Source organism: Marmota marmota, unplaced genomic scaffold (assembly GCF_001458135.2).
Source record: "Marmota marmota marmota unplaced genomic scaffold, marMar, whole genome shotgun sequence".
Lineage (NCBI taxonomy): Eukaryota > Metazoa > Chordata > Mammalia > Rodentia > Sciuridae > Marmota > Marmota marmota.
Window position 1 is genome coordinate 57,622,026 of NW_025999900.1, and position 17,636 is coordinate 57,639,661.

At 56.9% G+C, this 17,636-nt stretch overlaps 1 protein-coding gene across 1 annotated transcript in view; it reads right to left on the reverse strand.

Annotated features, from left to right (window-relative positions):
• The window catches only part of Itpk1 (inositol-tetrakisphosphate 1-kinase), a 78,435-nt gene that overhangs the window by 9,965 nt on the left and 50,834 nt on the right, over nt 1-17,636 (reverse strand). The window contains exons 4-7 of the mRNA XM_048799223.1: nt 9,180-9,278; nt 8,829-8,869; nt 5,566-5,731; nt 327-394 (exon numbers count right to left, since the gene is read on the reverse strand). Of these exons, the coding sequence (XP_048655180.1) occupies nt 327-394; nt 5,566-5,731; nt 8,829-8,869; nt 9,180-9,278 (374 nt within the window). The remainder of the gene's footprint in view (nt 1-326; nt 395-5,565; nt 5,732-8,828; nt 8,870-9,179; nt 9,279-17,636) is intronic.

A 17,636-nucleotide genomic window follows, 5' to 3' on the forward strand; every position in this document is an offset into this window, starting at 1 on the left:
TTCAGGGGTGGGGGTCACACACCACCCTAGTGCTGCAGAAGCACACAGCAGGCTGTCAAGGGACACTCACGAACAGAGCGAGGGACAGCAGGGAGCAAGCCTCTCTGAGCTCGTGGGGGCTGCCTGCAGCCCTCCCGCCCTGGCCCCCACATGCTCATCACAATGTGTGCACAGCTGTGATGCCACCAGCACGCGGGCTAGAAGACAGCAGGGCAGGAGGGGCTGGGGAACAGGCCTGGGCCTGGCATGTGGACAAGGGCCTCCCATGATGCCCAGCCCTGGGCGAAGGCAGCCTCGTGCCAGGCCACCAAGGAGGTGGTACATACCTCCGTGAGAACGGATGAGGACTCCGGCTTCGACACATTGTGGCTGTTGAAGAAGATGGACTCTCGGTCTGAAAAAGCAGACAGGAGTATGGGTCAGGGCCTCCAGGCCGGGGTGTGGTTCCGCCACCCGACACCAGAGGGCAGCACCACCTCAGCCACACGCCAGGGCGCCTTGGCTCCAGGTCCAACAGTAGGGACAGGCGCTCCAGGGAGCTGGCTCCCCACCCCATGGAGCTGTACCAGGGATGGACTTGGCCCAGTTAGGGCCTCAATTTCATTTCCCACACAAAAATGACGGTTTGCTGAGCCACCTCCACGACTATCTCGTGATATCCCACCTGGGCTTCCCCAACGCCTAAGGTCCATCCTGAAAGATGCTGCAGATGTGTCACCAAAAGGGTGCCAAGAGGAAAGGGAGCTAAGTAGGCAGGACAAGCCATGCACCTGATGTCGAAGGCCCCTCCCACCCATGGAACTCCTACGGAGACCCGGCCAGGCTGCCACCGCCATGTGAGAGCTTAAAATAAAGGTTCTGCTGTTTTCCAACTATTTAGGACAAAAACAGAAAACCAGAACATGGGCTTCCACGGTGCCCATCCAAGAAGCTACTCAGAATGACCTGCTCACCATGACACCCCCTCCACCACATCCAGCTCACGAGTCCCTGCGTGTGCACCGCCATCGCACCCACCCCCAACTCCCACAGAGGCCCAGCAGCAGACCAGTCTCGGGGACACTGAGCACGACAGGCTGACGGTGCAATCGTTCACCCCACTTGTAAATGTCCTCTGGAGTAACCAAGGTCACCCCGAGGAGCTGCAAGGTCGGCTGGTCAGCCAGAAACACGTTCTCAGGCACTTGGAAGCACAGGCACGTCAAGGCAAGAATCACAAAGCCAGGAGCCCAGGTCTGGGTCTGGCAGAGCCGTCACCACCTTGTTGCCTCCCCCACCCTCAGAACAGCCAGGACCCCCTGGCTAGGAGTCCCCAAGGGGCCTAGCCCTGCTTGAGTCCTTCCAGGGTGGGGCATCATGGGTCCCGTTCCCCAGGACACAATGCCGGGCCTGGGACCCAGGCCTCCAAGCTGAAGGAAAAGAAGGGACCAGCTGAGGGCCTGCGTGCCAGGGTGGGGGGCCTGCCCTGCTGCCGCGACCCCACCAGCTCCGGGACTCTGCGGCGCCACAGCGATCATGCAGAGGAAGTGATTGGGGCAGAGCCAAGCAGGCAGGCGCTGAGAGGTACCTGGCATCCTTCCCGCTAGCGGGGCATAGAGGCCCCTGGCCACCCTGGTGTGCCCGACAGTCCTCCCGCTGCTCCGACCAGAGCCAGTCCAGACAGGGGGCACGAGAGACGGTCCTGGGGAGGAGCCTGAGGAAAATAAACACCCTGCGGGACTCTGCCACGCAGTCCCACCAATCCTCTCCCGGCACCAGGGAGCCTTCGAGGTGGCAAAGCCCAGAGAGCCAGAGGCTGGAGCGGGTGCCAGCCGTCCATGCCAGTGGTCTGGCCTCCTGGAGGCACTGCCCATCTCCTCATCCTACAGCCCCCAAACTCAGAGCACCTTCCCACCTGTACCCCTGCAGGTCCCCAAGGAAAATGAACAGGGTGGCAGAGCAGGCCGTGGAGGGAGAAAGGGCCACCATGCACAGGTGGACACAGCAAAGTCCAGGGAAGCTGGGAAGCTGGGAAGCTGTAGAAGCTGCAAGGAGAACGGAGGGAAGGGGACAGAGCTGCCCCAGGGGCCTGCCATGCCCATGGAACTGGACAAACTGTGACCCACAATGGCTCCCTGGGGCAAGACCAAACGCACAGGATCTCCAAGGGGGACCCTATGCTGCTACTTCCGGCCTGCGGTGCTCTGGCCAGAGGACTACTGGGCAGGGTGGCCAGCAATGACAGGTCCAGCAGCTCTCCACATGTAGCCGGACAGGGCAGAGGGAGGGAAGGAGGGAGGGAGAGCAGCTTCCAGCCACTGCCTGTCACCAAGAGACTATGGGAACTTGCGGGGAGCTCGGGTGGGTCAGAGGAGCCTGAGCCCAGGACAGAGCCCTGGCACCCAGATCCTTGTCCCCTCTGTTAGGGGGACAAGGTCAGGGCCTTGCTGCCAGAAGCACTTTGAGTGTAGACGCCCCTGCCAGTCCCTGTTCGCGGATGAGTCCTAAGGACACACAGCCTGGGTGAAGGGCCACCTCGGCTCCCCACAGGATCGGCAGGGCAAGGAAGCCAAGACTGTTTTTGTTCTCAACTTACAGATGGAAAAGAGGAAGAGTAAATGAGCAGAGAAGCTCCCAGACCCCGGCACTGTGGCGGGGCAGCCCTGAGCTTCAGCCACAATCTGCTGCTCCTCTGCTGTTTACTGTCGCTCCCAGGAGGTGCATGCCACGACGCTGTGGGTGGCAACCCAAGTCAACTTCCAGCTGCCACTAAATGCCACCTCTGCAAAGGTGCCTGCATCTGCTGTGCCTTTTCCAAGTTACTCCCCTCACTGGAAGTACCCCTCATCCAGAACCGCGATGTCTTCCCTGGAGCCCCCATCTCGAGGCAACTGGCTCTGGTCTCTCTCCCGTGTGTTCTCTCCCCCCCACTGGAATAACTAGTCACGAAGGCAGGAAGTCTGGCTGGCTAGCCCCTGGCTGGACCCCCTTGGCAGGCTCAGTGAACGCAGCACCTCACTGCCTCTTCAGAGGCTTGGAGTGGAGGCCAGGCCGCCTGCATCTGTACCTGAAGCTTCCCTGGGCACAGCCCCGCCCACTCATTTACATATCTCTAGGCTGCTCCCATCCAGCAACAGCAGCTTTTAGTAATGGGGACAGCACTGGAGCCATCTACCCTGTGGACTCTGGTAGATCCAGCTCTACATGGTAGGAGGTACCACTCTTCTTCCCTAAGGGAAAAAGGCCCAGGATGGAGAGTGTAATAGGCCCCTGCACAGGGCTGGGACCCCTGGCCCTGCGTCCTCAGGTCAAGGAAGCCCCACTGCACAGAGAGAGGGAACAAAGAGAGCCGTCCCTCTGTCCCAGCGTGGTAAAGAGAGCACGTGAACCTCAGGCAAGGAACACAGCGCATTCCTCGTGTTCTTGGTGGCCAATGTCACCTCTCCATAAGAGCTTACTCTGGTTCCAGTCAAGGTGTCTGCGGGATGCCATTGCTATTAAGTACACACCTGATTTTGGAGATGTTCACATGTGAAAAAATGTTCCTGGGAGGGTTGGGGTGGGGCTCAGCGGGAGAGCACTTGCTCACACATGTGAGGCACTGGGTTCCATCCTCAGCACAACAATAAATAAACAAAGTAAAGGTATTTGTCCACCTAAAACTAAAAAATAAATATTTAAAAAAAAGTGTTCCTGAGAATCAAAAGCAAATGGCAGCTGAGAGACAAGTCCTTGTCTCTACTCCCCCCAGGTCAAGAGCAGCCCTGAGCAAGGAGCCCAGCTCCCAGCCTGGACACAGGAAGTGTGGGATCCGCCACCCTGGGCGGTGGGAGCCACAGTCTAGGTGGGTGCTGGAAAGTGGCCAGAGCCCCCCAGCCCCGTTTAACCAGTGCATCATACAGAGCTGCCGTCATGAGGCCTGAATGTGAGCGCCGGGCCCCCTGCCACGTCCCATTCACCGCAAGACAGTGGTAGAATCGGAGAGTCACTGGAAGTCACTCGGTTGTCCTGTGTGTCTTTACTGTTTGGCCCGGGTCTGAGACACAGCCACGAGGAGGGACATGTGGAGAGGAGGGCTCCCCACGCACTGAGAAGGGAACTGGGCCACCATTTTACAACCAGGAAGGAAGAGCACACAAACACACTTTTGTGTGGATGAGAAAGGAGATCTGGCAGTAAATTTATCTTAGAAATGAAGTGATTTGGGTAAAAAAGGCAAGAGAGACATAAGAGAGCTTTTTAGTGTGTGGTTCTGAAATGACCTGGGGCCACATGCATGCTAACAAGTACCCTCCCACTGAGCTATGGTTCCGGCCCTAACTATTCTTAATTTAATAGTTACACATTCTTCATAAAGTGTATTTTTTAAAATCAGGAAAATAACAAAAACATTGTGTGAAATGTCAGCCTCTTCAGGCCACACATGGAAGAATGTCCCCTAGTGGACGCATCCACTGACCCAACCCACACTATCCCCTCGCCCCAGGGCGGTGCTGGACCGGGTCAGAAGGGGCTGTCCTGACCCTGGCTCAGAAGACTGCTGAGACTCAGCAGAGAGAGGAAGACACTGCTCCATTGTCCACTCAGTCAAGGAAAGGGAAAGAAAGTGACCCAGGGGAAGAAGAGCTGGAGGGGACGACGGGTAGCTGCTCCAGGCCAGCAGGCAGGTGACAGGCAGCCAGGCGGGTCCTCAGGAGGCCCGGGCAGGCCAACGCCCTACCTGAGGGCATCTCCCTTGAGAGAGAAACGTGCAGTGCGCTTGAGCAAGCTGCACGGGGCAGGCACAGGCCTCCCAGGAGCCCTCTGGAAGGCTCCACTTACTCTGAGGCATTGCTATAACACCCAAGATTTCTGGAACTCGCCTTAGAGTGGCCTCAGGACCCACAGAACATTCCTTACAGCAGCCCCACAGCCCCATCCCTTTTCATGGTTGGTGCCAGGCCTGGAAGGAGGTAAGGGCTGAGGGAAGCTTCAGTGGGGTCTTGAGGCTGTTCCTAGAGGACCACCTCTAGGGCCCTGAAGGACAGCAGCAGCATGTGACATCACTGCCCAGGGACACTGAGGACCCCCCCTCCATGGTTCAGAGCACGCTGGCTGACCAGGTGTGCACACGTGCAGCCCTGCACTAGGTAGGGGGGGTGACTGCCCCGGGACCTGAAGTCCCGCGTCGGGATCCTCAGTATGGCAGGTGCTGCCGGCTCCAGAGCACTGGTGCCCCCGGTGGCTGCAGAAACAGCTGGTGCTGGGGTAGTGGAGACAAGAGGCAGGGAGGTGGGGGACCAGCCAGCTTCCCGAGTGGCTGCAGAGTTGGCTGACCGTGCCCGCCCCGCACCTCCCTCCCTGTCTCATCACCGTGGCTCCTGGGAACTGTCTGGGGCACAGGCAGCTTCCAGGGGCCTTCTGGGGCTGATGGTGGTTCGAGGGTCTCCCAGCAGCCTGCTGGGACAGGGTGCTCCAAGACCTCTTTATCCATCTGCTGCACCAACTCAGCCTCAGGACATCTCTCCAGCCTCCAGAAGTCGCACGAGCGGCAGGGGAAGTGGGAGGACAGACAGCTGTGCTCGTCCCAGTGTGAGAGGCAGTTACCTGATGTGCCCGCAGAGAAGTTCTTGAGCGAGGGTCTCTGGACCACCGTGTAGGACTCGCCCACCACGAACACCTTGTAGAGCACGGCGTTGTGGTTGATGAAGTTCTGGACCACACAGGGTGGCTGGATGGCACTCAGGCCCTCCTGGTTGAACACGATGGCCATCTGGGGAGACAGGGGACACGGGCTGCGTCAGAGCCCACCACCCTCCTGCCTTCAACACAACAGCACATTACCAGCAGCGTTCCCTATCCTGAGCCAGGGACACGTGTGAGTGGAGACGGCTGCGAGAAGAACGCCTGCGTCAGTCACCTCTGCTACGGGAGTCGGAGTCCGGCACGCACGGGGCCGCCAGGTAGGGGTGAATAGCTGGTGCACTGCACAACTCCTGAGAGCATTCCTCACAGTGCCAGGGAGTGGGGCCCCTAGGTCTTATGCTACTCAACCCTTCTGACATCTGGGGGCTCTTCCACAAAGATCCAGGATGGGGAGGCGGGATACTAGGCTGTGAATATGAACCTGAGGACCTGGTCCAAGCTGATCCTACTGAGCACTCACTGCAAGCCCCTATTCTAACACCCATGTGAGTCACCTGGTGTCACCCTCGCATCACCACCCTCTGTTATCGATAAGACAGCAGGGTCTGTGACCTGCTGGAGGATGACAGCCTGGAATGGAATCAGGTGTGCCCAGCATGGGCCTCGCTTCTTACGCAGGGGCCACATAGGTGTCACAAATGGGCGCATCTGGCTCCTGGTGCCCGGCTCCTCTGGGGTGATCATGCCTGGTTGGGGACGTGGGGTGGTACTGAGGGCAGAGGGGCTGCAGACATCCTCTCGGCTCTGACGGAGGCTGGGTCTGTAGTGGCCTATGGGGTCTGTCTGCTCTAAGGATCATGGGGCCCACTGGAGCCAGCCACTGTGCTAGGTCACGGCTAATCCCTCCACCCACAGGCCCCAGGAGGAGCACAGGGCCTGGACAGCTGGCCGCCTCAACAGCTGCCAACCCTGCATGCCTGGTGCTCAGCTGGGCAGGACAGAAGCAGAAATCCAGGCCAACTGGGGAAACCAGTGCAGTGTGTGCTGGGGTGGGCCAGGATATCCCCTTCGCCTCCAGCAACAGTGATGGGGCCAGGCAGCCCCAGAACCAGCTGGGCCCAAGGCAACCGGCACTTCCCAGGTGGGCATGGGCAGGGCCTTCACCCTCTGTAACCTAAACACCCAGAAGTCCTGTGAACACCAACTCAACCTTGGCCAAACCAGCTGGACACCCTGACCTATGGGAGGCGTGTGCCCACCCTGTGGAGGGCACCCACACCCAAGGGAGTGACCCTCTGAGGCCAACAGGCCCCAGGCACCAAGTCCCACGGCACACATGGGTCTCCAAATGCTGACAACAGGTGGACACTACTGCCGTGGGTCGGGAGAGCACTGGGGATGGGGGCGGGGCAGGGGGTGTGTGAACTTTCCTGGGGGCGAGGACCCACACTGGGGGGTGAGGCTTGTGCAACCCCTCAGAGCCTGCCAAGAGGAGCCCACCTGGATGCAGACCTTCCCTGGGTCCTGGTTCCACACCAGCTTTCAAACAGTTCCCTTGGGCCAGGTCACAGCGGGCCCCACGGTAACCCGCGTCCTTCACAGTCACTGCGAAGTCCCCATGCATAAACGCAGGTCAGACACTCAGAGGCAGGGTCATTTGCCGAGCACCTCACAGCTGGCAGCGCCGTCCAGCAGTGATGGGTTCCCAAGGCTGCAGTCCCCACGTGGCCTGGAGCTCCATGTGGCTGCTCCCTGCCCAGGGGCCTTCTCTGGCATGGACCGGTCTACCCACACCGTTGGTACTCAGGGGTGCACCAAGACACGAGGACCTGCCAACAGAGGGCCTCTGTGGTGACCATGGGCAGACGGTGGCCAGGAAGCTGCCCTGGCAGTGAGGGAAGCAGGCACAGGGGCATTCTCTGGCTGCCCTCTCCCTGGCTGCGGCCATGCAGATGCCCAGGCTGAACAAGCACGGGAAGGCAGTGCCCACAGGAGGCTCCCCCTGATCTTTGCAGCAGGCCAAGATCTCCTTCCCACGGGCAGGGCCGCCCCTCGCAGCCCACCCCCTGCTGACACTGTTTATAGACATTTCCCCTAAATATCTCCCAGGGACAAGGAGCACGATATAAATCTAGAAAAGGTCGCTGCTGCCGGCTTCTGTTTTTAGTCTCCCCTGGTGGGGGATGTTCTGATGGCAGGGCTGCGGGGGACAGGTCTTCCCTACAGGGCCCACCCTGCATGCCAGGGCAACTGCCTAATGGGAAGCCCAAACTGGGTTGTGCCCAGGGCCTGAAGATGACATCCCCTGTGGTTCCTGAGGGCGGGAAGGGCAGCAGAGACCTCGGGGCCCTGCCCACTGCCTGCTTCTCTCACCCCCAAGTGCTTACCGCTCACGGCCACATATGTCCCACAGGTGCAGTCTCCCTACGGACTCACTGTCTCCCACAGGGATGGGGTGGAGCCTAGGCACCTGTTCCCTGGCACCTGCAGGAGGGTCAGACACAAGTGCACCGGGAAGGATGGACGGGTGGGCAAGTGGGGCACAGCTAGCCAGCGGGCGTGGCCCTCCTCCTCAGCGCCCTGGTGGGCAGAGATAGCCTTCCCAGCCCAGTGCCTGGCACTCTGGACCAGACAACATGCAGCCAGGGACAGGTCAGGCTGGGTGTGACTTCTCTGGGCTCCCCTAGGGACCACATGCCCCTCCATCCATGAATTGAAGCCCTGAGCCCAGCATGAGGGTGTCTGGAGGCAGTCAGGTTTGGGTGAGGTCGGTGGGACCCTCACCTTGCGATGAGCACCCTCTGGGCACGCTCTGCTCACGCGACGGCACACACGCTATGTACAGGCCACATGTGACACTGAGAAGCCAGGAGCAGCCTTACAGAATCCAGTCCTGCACCACCCTCATCTGGGACCCGCGGCTCCAGAACTGTGAGAGTCAGTGTCTACTGCTCAAGCCACCAGTGTGTGTGGCATTCTGTCACGGCAGCCCCAGCACCGTCCTAGCCTCAGGGACAGGAGCAGGTGAGAGAGGCTGGAGACGGGCTGCGAAGCTGCCACATTTTGTTTCCTCCACTCAAGTCCAGGGAGCCGGGGTAGGAGCTGCACACCAAGAGGCTGTGCCCGGGAGCTTGGCAGGGTCCCAGCAAGACCCACTGGGGTGACAGGGCAGGGGTGACAGGTGCAGAGAGGCAGGGACAGGGACAATCAAGACTTCCACTCACCTCATGAGAATTGGTGCCATGAGCCACTCTGGTCTTGCAGACTGCGGGTTGGAGAGAGGAAAGCAGAGAGGGATCAGTGAGCCCTGACATCTGACTGGTGGAAACAGGGCATCTCCCCAGAGGACCCCCTCAAAACTCCTGCAGCCACAAGGGGAACGGGGCAGTGCTGCAGTTGGGGTAACGTGGACAGATGCCACCATCCCAGGCAGGACCCACGCAGTGGTGGCGTGGAGGCGCCTGGGGCTGTGCCCTCCGCAGGCAAAGCCTGGGCCACCCTCAGCAATTCCAACCCTGCGGGCCTAGAACACCCACCCTGCCTGTGGCCATGCGGCCGAGCACGCGGCTACGTACTGAAGGGGAAGGCCAGGCCGTTCTTCTCCAGGAGCCTCACGGTGTCGTCCCCGCACAAGCTGGTGAGCTCCATGAAGGGCGGCGAGCAGATCCTGTCATCTACGTCACAGCGGGAGGGGAGGTCAGCGCCTCCTCCAGGGCCGTCCTGGACCCTGCCCACCCCCAGCCCTGAGGGTCCCAAGCTCTATGGTCCCCTGTGTGGGGCGTGGGGTGTGTGTGACAAGAGCAGCATATTCTTCAACTACATTTCCCAGCAATATTCTGTAATTATAAAATTCTTACATGCTAACTAGAAAACCTGAAGCGCACAGAAAAGAAAAACACACACGTCGCTTCCACCTTTGCCACCCCTCCATCACAGTCCCCTTCCTCCAAAAGACTGTGAGCCCCCAGGAGGTGGGCCCGCTCCATACCTCTGGCACAGGGCTGGGAAAGACTGCACATGGACAGGGCAGGGTGCCCTGTCCCCCCAAACTTGGAAGCCAAACCCAGAGCAAAGCAGCTAAGAGCTGTCCCCAGAGCTGTCCACTCCCTGGCTGGCCAGGTCAGCACACTGGGGCACGAGAGCCAGCCTTGTTGACCTCAGCAGCAATGCAAGAGCTGCACAGGGCAGCTCAGAAGAGCTTCTCGCCTCCCTGGGCATCCCACCCCACCAGGGCAAGTCTGGACTCCAGGCAGGAGCTCCTCTGGGGGCCCTGGGAGGGCAGCTGGGAGTCCACGTTTGCCAGGCCCCTGGAGGGGTGGCGAGCCCTGAGCAGTGCTCATTCCATCCTGAAGCTGCTGTGGGTCAAGAACCAGAGGCCCAGGGTGGTTGTTGCCCAAGGTCACAGGACAGTCAACCAAAGAGCCAGGGCAAGGAGCCAGGTCTACCCAGCAGCCTGGAAGAAGAGAGGTCAGGAGAATCAAGCTGGGGAGATGGGGGGTCCTGGTGCTCGCTGCAGGCTGTGACCCACACCGGCCTCATCTGCCCTCCCTCAGCATGAAGGATGGGAGGGCTGGCAGGAGGCTCAGTATCACAGTCACACAGCCACTGCCCCGCTCCGCTGCGGGGGCGTGATGCTGAGGTCCCAGTAAACTGCAGGATCTGCAAGGAGCAGGCACGAGACAGGAGCTTGTCAGGCTCCCACAGTGACCCCAACTGTCACACACCACTGCTGATTGCTGACCTGGGGCCACCGCACTTGTTCCACGTGGCTACACTGCAACTCGTTCATCCTCAAAGAGCCTTTGAGGACGCACCACCATCACTCCCACTTTCCATTTGAGGGAGCAGGCACCATGGAGACGCTCCCGGTGTGGATCTAACAGTGAGCAAGAGGGATGGCCTGGGCTGGGCTGGGGCTCAGTGGTAGAGCGCTCGCCTAGCACATGCGAGGCGCTGGGCTCGATCCTCAGCACCACATAAAAAAATAAATAAACAGAAACAAAGGCATTATGTACACTACAACTAAAAACAAACAAACAAAAAGAGGTCCGGCCTAGGGCACACTGGGTGGTTTGGCTCCAGGTCCAGCCTAGCGACCGTGGCTGCGGGCTCAGGGTGTCCCTAACAGCATCTCCTCTGCTCGGTGGCAGTACTGAGACAGCAGCAGCTTCAGCAATGGGGAGCACGAAGGCGACCCCTGCAGTCCAGCCGCCCACTGTGCGGAGTCCCACTTTCCACAGGTTCAGCCGCCTATGGCCATCTACAGAGCACTGAGCTTTAAACCGCACCTGGTGAGCAGGGTGATGAGCAGGGTGACGAGCAGGGTGAGGGGCTCTCCAGCCTGCACCACCCACGTCACAGCCCGACTCATTCCTGCGTCCAGCACGACACCACAGTCACCGCCTCGGTTACCAGATCAGCTGTCCTAGAACACAGGCTTGTGCTCAAGGAACCCTTGCTTTACTTAATACTGGCCCCAAAGTGCAAGAGCAGGGATGCTGGAATTGTCCTATTTTGTTATGAGATGGTCGCCTAATTTACGAACTCTTTTTTCAGCACTGGGGATCGACACGTAACTCACACGTGCAGGGCCAGGCAAGCGCTCTATCACTAAGCCACACACCCCCCATAAATTAAACTTTATCATATGGATGTAGTATAGGGAAAACACAGTAAGTGTAGGGCTTGGCACTAGCTGAAGTTCCAGGCTAGAACATATCCCCCATGGATAAGGGGGCCACCACTGTGATAAGGGACGAAAGCATAACACATAAATCTCAATGATGTAGAAAGCATCTCACAAGATCTAATACCTTTTTACAGTACAAACACTCAACAACTAGAAAGAAGGGGATTTAATCATCCTAATAAAGAGCAGCCTCAGAAGCCCACGTTTTAAGATAACATCAAATCCACCACTGAAAGCCTGGGTATTTTCCCCCTAAGATTAGGAGCAAGGCAAGGATATTTGTTCTGGCCACTCTTAGTCAACACCTTGCTGCAGACTCTAGACAGGGCCACTAGACAAGAAAAATGAAATAAAAAGCATCAAGATAGAAAGAAAGAAAGAAAACTACGTCTGTTTGCAAATATTATGATATGGTACATAGAAAATCCCAAGAAACACACACACACACACACACACACACACACACACCCTCCCAACTCAGCTGGAGCTAATAATAACCAAGTTCACCAAGGCTGCAGGATACAAGAGCAACACAGGAAATACAAATGCATTTCTATACCCAACAATGAACACTCTAAATGTGATGTTAAGAAAATAATTCCATTTATAAAAACTTCACATAGAATATTTGTGAATAATTTAATAAGTACAAAACAAACTCTGAAAACTACAAAATATCACCGAAGGAAATTAAAGAACGCTTCAATAAATGGAAAGACACACTAGGTCCATGAACAGAGAGTAAACATTATTAAGCTGGCAATGTTTTGATCTATAAACTCAACACAATACCCATTGAAATACCAGCTTTTTTTTTTTTCAGGAATTAACAAGCTGACCCTAAAATTCACATTAAATGCAAGGGACCCAGAATAATCCGAACATCTTAAGAAGCACAAAGCTATAAGACTCACACTTTTTTTTTTCTTTCCAAAACTTACCATGGGGCTGGGGTGTAGCTCAATGGGAGAGTGAGAGCCTGGCCTGCACAAGGCCTGGGGTTCAATCCCCAGCCCACAAAAACAAAGAAATAAGTGAAACTTTCTACAAAGCGAGTCACTGAGACAGTACAGTACAGGCGTAAGGCAGACATGCAGATCCATGGAAGAGAATGGAGAATCCGGATGTGAATTCATTCACCTGTGCTCAGTTGCCAAAAGAACTTAAATGAGAAAAAAATTTTCTTTTCAACAAACAGTGCTAGCACAACTTGTTATCCATTAGAAAAAGACTGAAATTGCAATCCTACCTCACATCACATACAAATTAATTAAAAATGGATCATGAACTAACTATAAGAGCTAAAACTACAAAACCCTTTGAAGAAAACATCTGTGTGAGTCTTCATGGCCCTGAATTAGGCAATATCTTCTTAAATATGGCACTAAAAGCACAATCAAAGCCAAAATAGATCAACTGGATACCATCAAAATAAAAAACTTTCATGCTTCAAAAAGTACTATAAAGAAAGTGAAAAGACACCCGGAGAATGGGAGAAATATTCTCAAATCATATATTGGGTACAGGACTAGTATTCAAAACATATAAAGAACAATTAAAACTAAACAATAAAAAGTCAACCCAATTTTAAAATGGGAGAAGGTTTCTGTTATTTTGTTTGTTTACTCATAGGTGGACACAATTCCTTTTATTTTATTTTTATGTGGTGCCAAGGATCGAACCCAGTGCCTCATGCATGCCAGGTGAGGGCTCTACCATTGAGCCATGATCCCAGCCTCTGGGCAAAGGTTTTGAGTACAACAGTTCTCAAAATAAGACATAAAAATGGACAATAAGTCCATGAAAAGATGCTCAACATCATTCACCATCAGGGATTCCTGTGTTGGGGATGTAGAAGATTCAAATCCTCATGCGTTGCCGGTGGCAATGTAAGCGACGTAGCCACTTCGGGAACAGTCTGGCAGGACCTTGGGCAGTTAAAAAGTTACCATGTGACCTGGCAACTCTGCTCCTAGCAATGTGAATTATATCCATTAAAAAAATTTTATTTTTAAAAAGCCAGCAGTGCCACTTACTGAGTGCTGTCCAAGGGACAGTGAGCTAAATAATACCTTCCAACAAACCTGCAAAGATCTGTCCCCATTTCTGTTGAGTTCACAGTGAAGTCAGCGAAGAGACACTCCCCCCAGAGATGATGAAGGTATATTCCCCCGAGAGGTGATGCACAGGGACACTCCCCCGAGAGGTGACAGGTTCAGAAGAATTGTAAGGCCAGGATACTCCCAACGAACATGTGGCGCCAGCACTAGTCTCTTATGAGACATACGGTTTGCAAATATTTTCCCATTCTACGAGTTGTCATTTTCCTTCCTTTATAGTTCTCCTTGAAGCACAAAAGTTTCGTATGCTTCAGACACACCCAGCTCTCTGAAATCCTGTGTATAAGATGGCAGCCCTGGTGGTAGCAGGGGCCAAGTGGGTCAGGACAGAGGGGCACAACCACACAGTCAACGTTCTTATTTGTCTATCCTGATTCGTAGCTGGCTGTCCACACCACCAGCTGCATGCCTGACTGACTCTGGGGAGGGGTGGGCTGGAGCTGAGCCTGGCCCAATCCCATGGCCAGATGAGACCCGTGTGCCAAGCTGAGGCCCAGGGAACCAATCTTAGGTGAAGGCAGCCCAGCTCCTGCAGAGCTGAGGCAGGGGAGGATCTGTGCCTTACTGGGCTGTAGACCACTTGGAACTGCTGGTACCAACAACATCTGAGCTGCCTGAGCCAGTTTCTGGCCACCTGTAGCCCACCTGACCTGCCTGTGAAATCACTAGGGGCTTGGACACTACCCACTCTTCTTATTTGATTTCGACGACCATTCACCGCCACCACCAACAAAAACGCACTGAGCGCCTCCTGAACTCTGAGCTGTGACAGTGTGTGATCGTGGACACCCCTCCCTGCACGGAGCTCACTCCAGCCCAAGGGGCCGGGAAATGACCCACACAGAGGAGTGGTACAGCTGGGAGGGGAAGCATGAGGTACGTGAGGGAAGCGCCCCACGAGGCCTCGCTGAGCAGGGGCGGGGGAGGGCCGCCCAGAGACTGTGTGGCTGTGGGAGCAACCAGCGACGAGGCCCAGCATGCCTCCTTTACCTCATGCAGCCTGGATCCTGGCCCTGTGGTCAGTCCAGCAGGTGAGCGCAGCGGCCACCCAGCTCGGGGCAGGCTGGAGAGGGAACCAGGCCCTGCAGCATGGGGCGGGGGTACACAACCACCTCGTGCCAGCTGACACACAGCAGTGCCCACATGAGGGACGGAGACAGCAGAAGCTCCTCTGCTCACCCATAGGAAGCTCAGGGCAGCCCCGCCAGCAGCCCTTTGCCCACGTGGAAACGGGCAGATGCTCTGGTAAGTGAGCCTGGGAGCCCGTGAGGCTATTTCTGGTCCCCGGGAAGCCACTGCTGCTGCTGTTGATCTGTCATCTTTATTTCTGGGCGGGGCCTGAGAGAAGGCTGCTTTGGCTGGCGGTTGGGCTGCTTCTCCTGAGAACTGCTCCCTCAGCCCCCGAGAAGCTGCAGCGCTCCCGTCTTCCCTCTCCGCCCCTCAGATCAGAGCCTGTGGAGCTGGAGGGCCCTTGGAGAGGGGCAAGCCCAACCACAGGTCACCATCCAGCCAGGGGGAGGGAAAGGTTCAAGGCCACCCGAGTTCCTGGTGGGGTCAGGGCCAGCACTGGCATTGGGGCACACAGTTCTGCCCTGCCCACTCTGCAGGTGACCTTTTTCTCATGATGGTGGCAGCCACCACAGCACTAGCAAGAAAACAAGAGGACCAATGACAACATTGGACACAGCAGGACAACGGGGGCAGCTCTGAAGCCAGCCAGCCTCCCTGACCCTGGGACAACCAATCACGACAACTTCACAGCGCTGAGTCTCACGCGCCCTACAGGGGGGTGGGCTGCTGGGGAAGCCCAGGAGAGCAGGCAGTCAGGACAGTGTCCATGTCGGGTTTCCTGGGCCTGCCACACACCCAGGTGCTGAGGGCCGCACCCTTGAGAGCCTTGTCCTCATCCTCACTTGCTGGTTTTCTGAGCAAGTCAATTTCCTTCTCAGTTCTGTTTTTACTGTCACCTATTTTTCTGGTGGCTCTGCCTCTCCCGGCCACTTGACAGGCAACGCTCCCCCCTAATGACAGACAAGTTTTCTCCATCTCAGGGCTGACGAGGCTGTGGGCTTGCGCTGAATCATTTCCATAGCCGAGTTCCCAGAAGTGAGCTCCAGGGTCCACGGGAATCAGCATTTCAGTGGTTCTTGCCATACTGTGTCCCAAAAGAACAGAAGGGCTATGCTATGGTGCCAGTAACCACCTGTTGTGTCCAATGCCTTCCTCAGCCCTGGCTGATCCCTTGTTCAGAAATCTGGGAAGGTCCTTTACAGAGGGAAGGGGGTGGGCAGCATGATGAATAAGCCAACCCCCTACGTATGGTCATCTGGGGCCAGCTGGGGGACCCCAGGCCAGGCAGGGAGCTCGGGGCAGGCAAGTGCTTAACAGTGAACAAAGTCCTGCACGCAGGCCCAGAGAGACCCAGGTGCACACCCTGTGCTTCCCGGTCCTGGCATGCCTGGCAGCAGGCATGGGGCGAGCCAGTCCTGTCCACCTGTGGAGTTGCGGAAGTGTTGTGGAATCTGCGAAAGCCAGACAAAAAAGCAGCCACTCTCGGGGTGACGGGCGAGTCCAGTGCGCCTGTTTGTGCACACCCTTCCCGAGGACACAGCAAGGGCGGCTCTGGGCTCCCAGGTGCTCCCAGGAGTGAGGCCAGCAGGAACAGATGGACTCCCTGCAGGTCAGGAGCAGGGAGGAGAGCCAGCCCAGGGCTCGGGCATCACTCCACCTGCACTGGAGACCCACAAGGGCGCAGAGGTGGTGTCTGAATGGCCTGTGAGGGCGCAGGATCTGCAGGAACCCTCCAGCCTCGGCCAGGGAGTTGCTGACCCACTGGGTAGGCCCAACAGAAGGCAGACCCATGAGGGCAGGGGCCTGGCCGATCAAGTCCACGGCTGTTCTTCCAGCAAGGAGTGAAGAAATGAATGCACCAGACACCAGCCTGCGTCCCCACCTCCTGTCTGAAGGAGGACGTCCATGTCAACACACAGGTTCCCACGGGGTGCGGGGCAAGCTGGCAGGGTGCCTCAGACATGGCCCCTCACAGCCGGGCTCAGTTCTGCTTTATTGGGCCATTCCCCATTCCCAGGGCCCTCTCTGTATGGCAGGAAGCAGCCTTATTCACAAGGGGGCAGTGAGGTCCCCATGGGACAGCAGACACCAGAATGGGGGTGGCGGGACCAGGGGAGGCAACAGGATCCAGGTTCTCACCAAATCCCTTAAAGCAAGAGCCGGAGCACACTCAGCCCTGCCTTCCAGCCCTGGAGCCTGCGCGAGCTGGTCCCTCAGCCCCGCAGGCCCTTGCTGGCCTCTTTGTGGCCTAGGACACTCCTGCTTATTCCCTGACATGTGGGTCAGGACACTGTGCTCATCTGTACTCTGCACCCCTCTACGCTCAGTTTGTGGCAAGTGACTCATCTCTCCCTGTGGCCTGAGGGCCCCTTGCGGGCAGGGCCCAGCAGGCCCTCAGCATGCTGGGATTTTAATAGGATGGGTCCCTTCAAAAAAGTAGGAACAACTGAATAGCAGAGGCATGACCCTTGTGTCTACAGGACCAGTAATAGTCCTGGATGAGATAAAATGGAAATAACGTTTTGTTTTGTTTGTTAAGACATCAAAAGTTCCAGGCCCTGAAATTGGCAGGTCCTGGGGATGTGGGAAGGAGGAGCCTCTTGGAAACCACTGAAAATCTGCTGCAGCCCTGGGTTGGCTCCAGGAGCTGCAGACTGCCATCCCTGTGGCCCCTGTGGCTAAGCCAAAGCCCCTCAATAGCATGAAAGGCCCGAGGACTAAGTGCCAGGTCCCAAGCCTGGATCCACCGTATCATCTGGGTGGCCGCATAACCACGGGGTCTCTCTCCCCACCTGCAGGAGGTTCAACAGCAGCAACAGCGGTTGCCGTGAAGATGGCTGAGTGCATATCAGTCACCACCCTGAGCACGTGTGGCACACGGGAAGCCCAAGGCAAGACTTCACTGCTGTGACCAACTGGAGCTGGCTTGCCTCCCGTGCTCCCTGAGGTCCACCCTACAGCTCTCGGGACGAATGAGAGGCTGGGAGCTCCTCAGGGGCTGGCACCAGGAATAACTAAGGCTGTAGATTCTCTCTCAGGCGATCCCACGGAGCAGGGACGACCAAAGGCCCTGACTGTGCCACCCGGGCACTGAGGAGCTCCCACAGGGCTGGTGGGTTCTCAGGACCAAAGGCAGACAAGCCCTGGGGCAT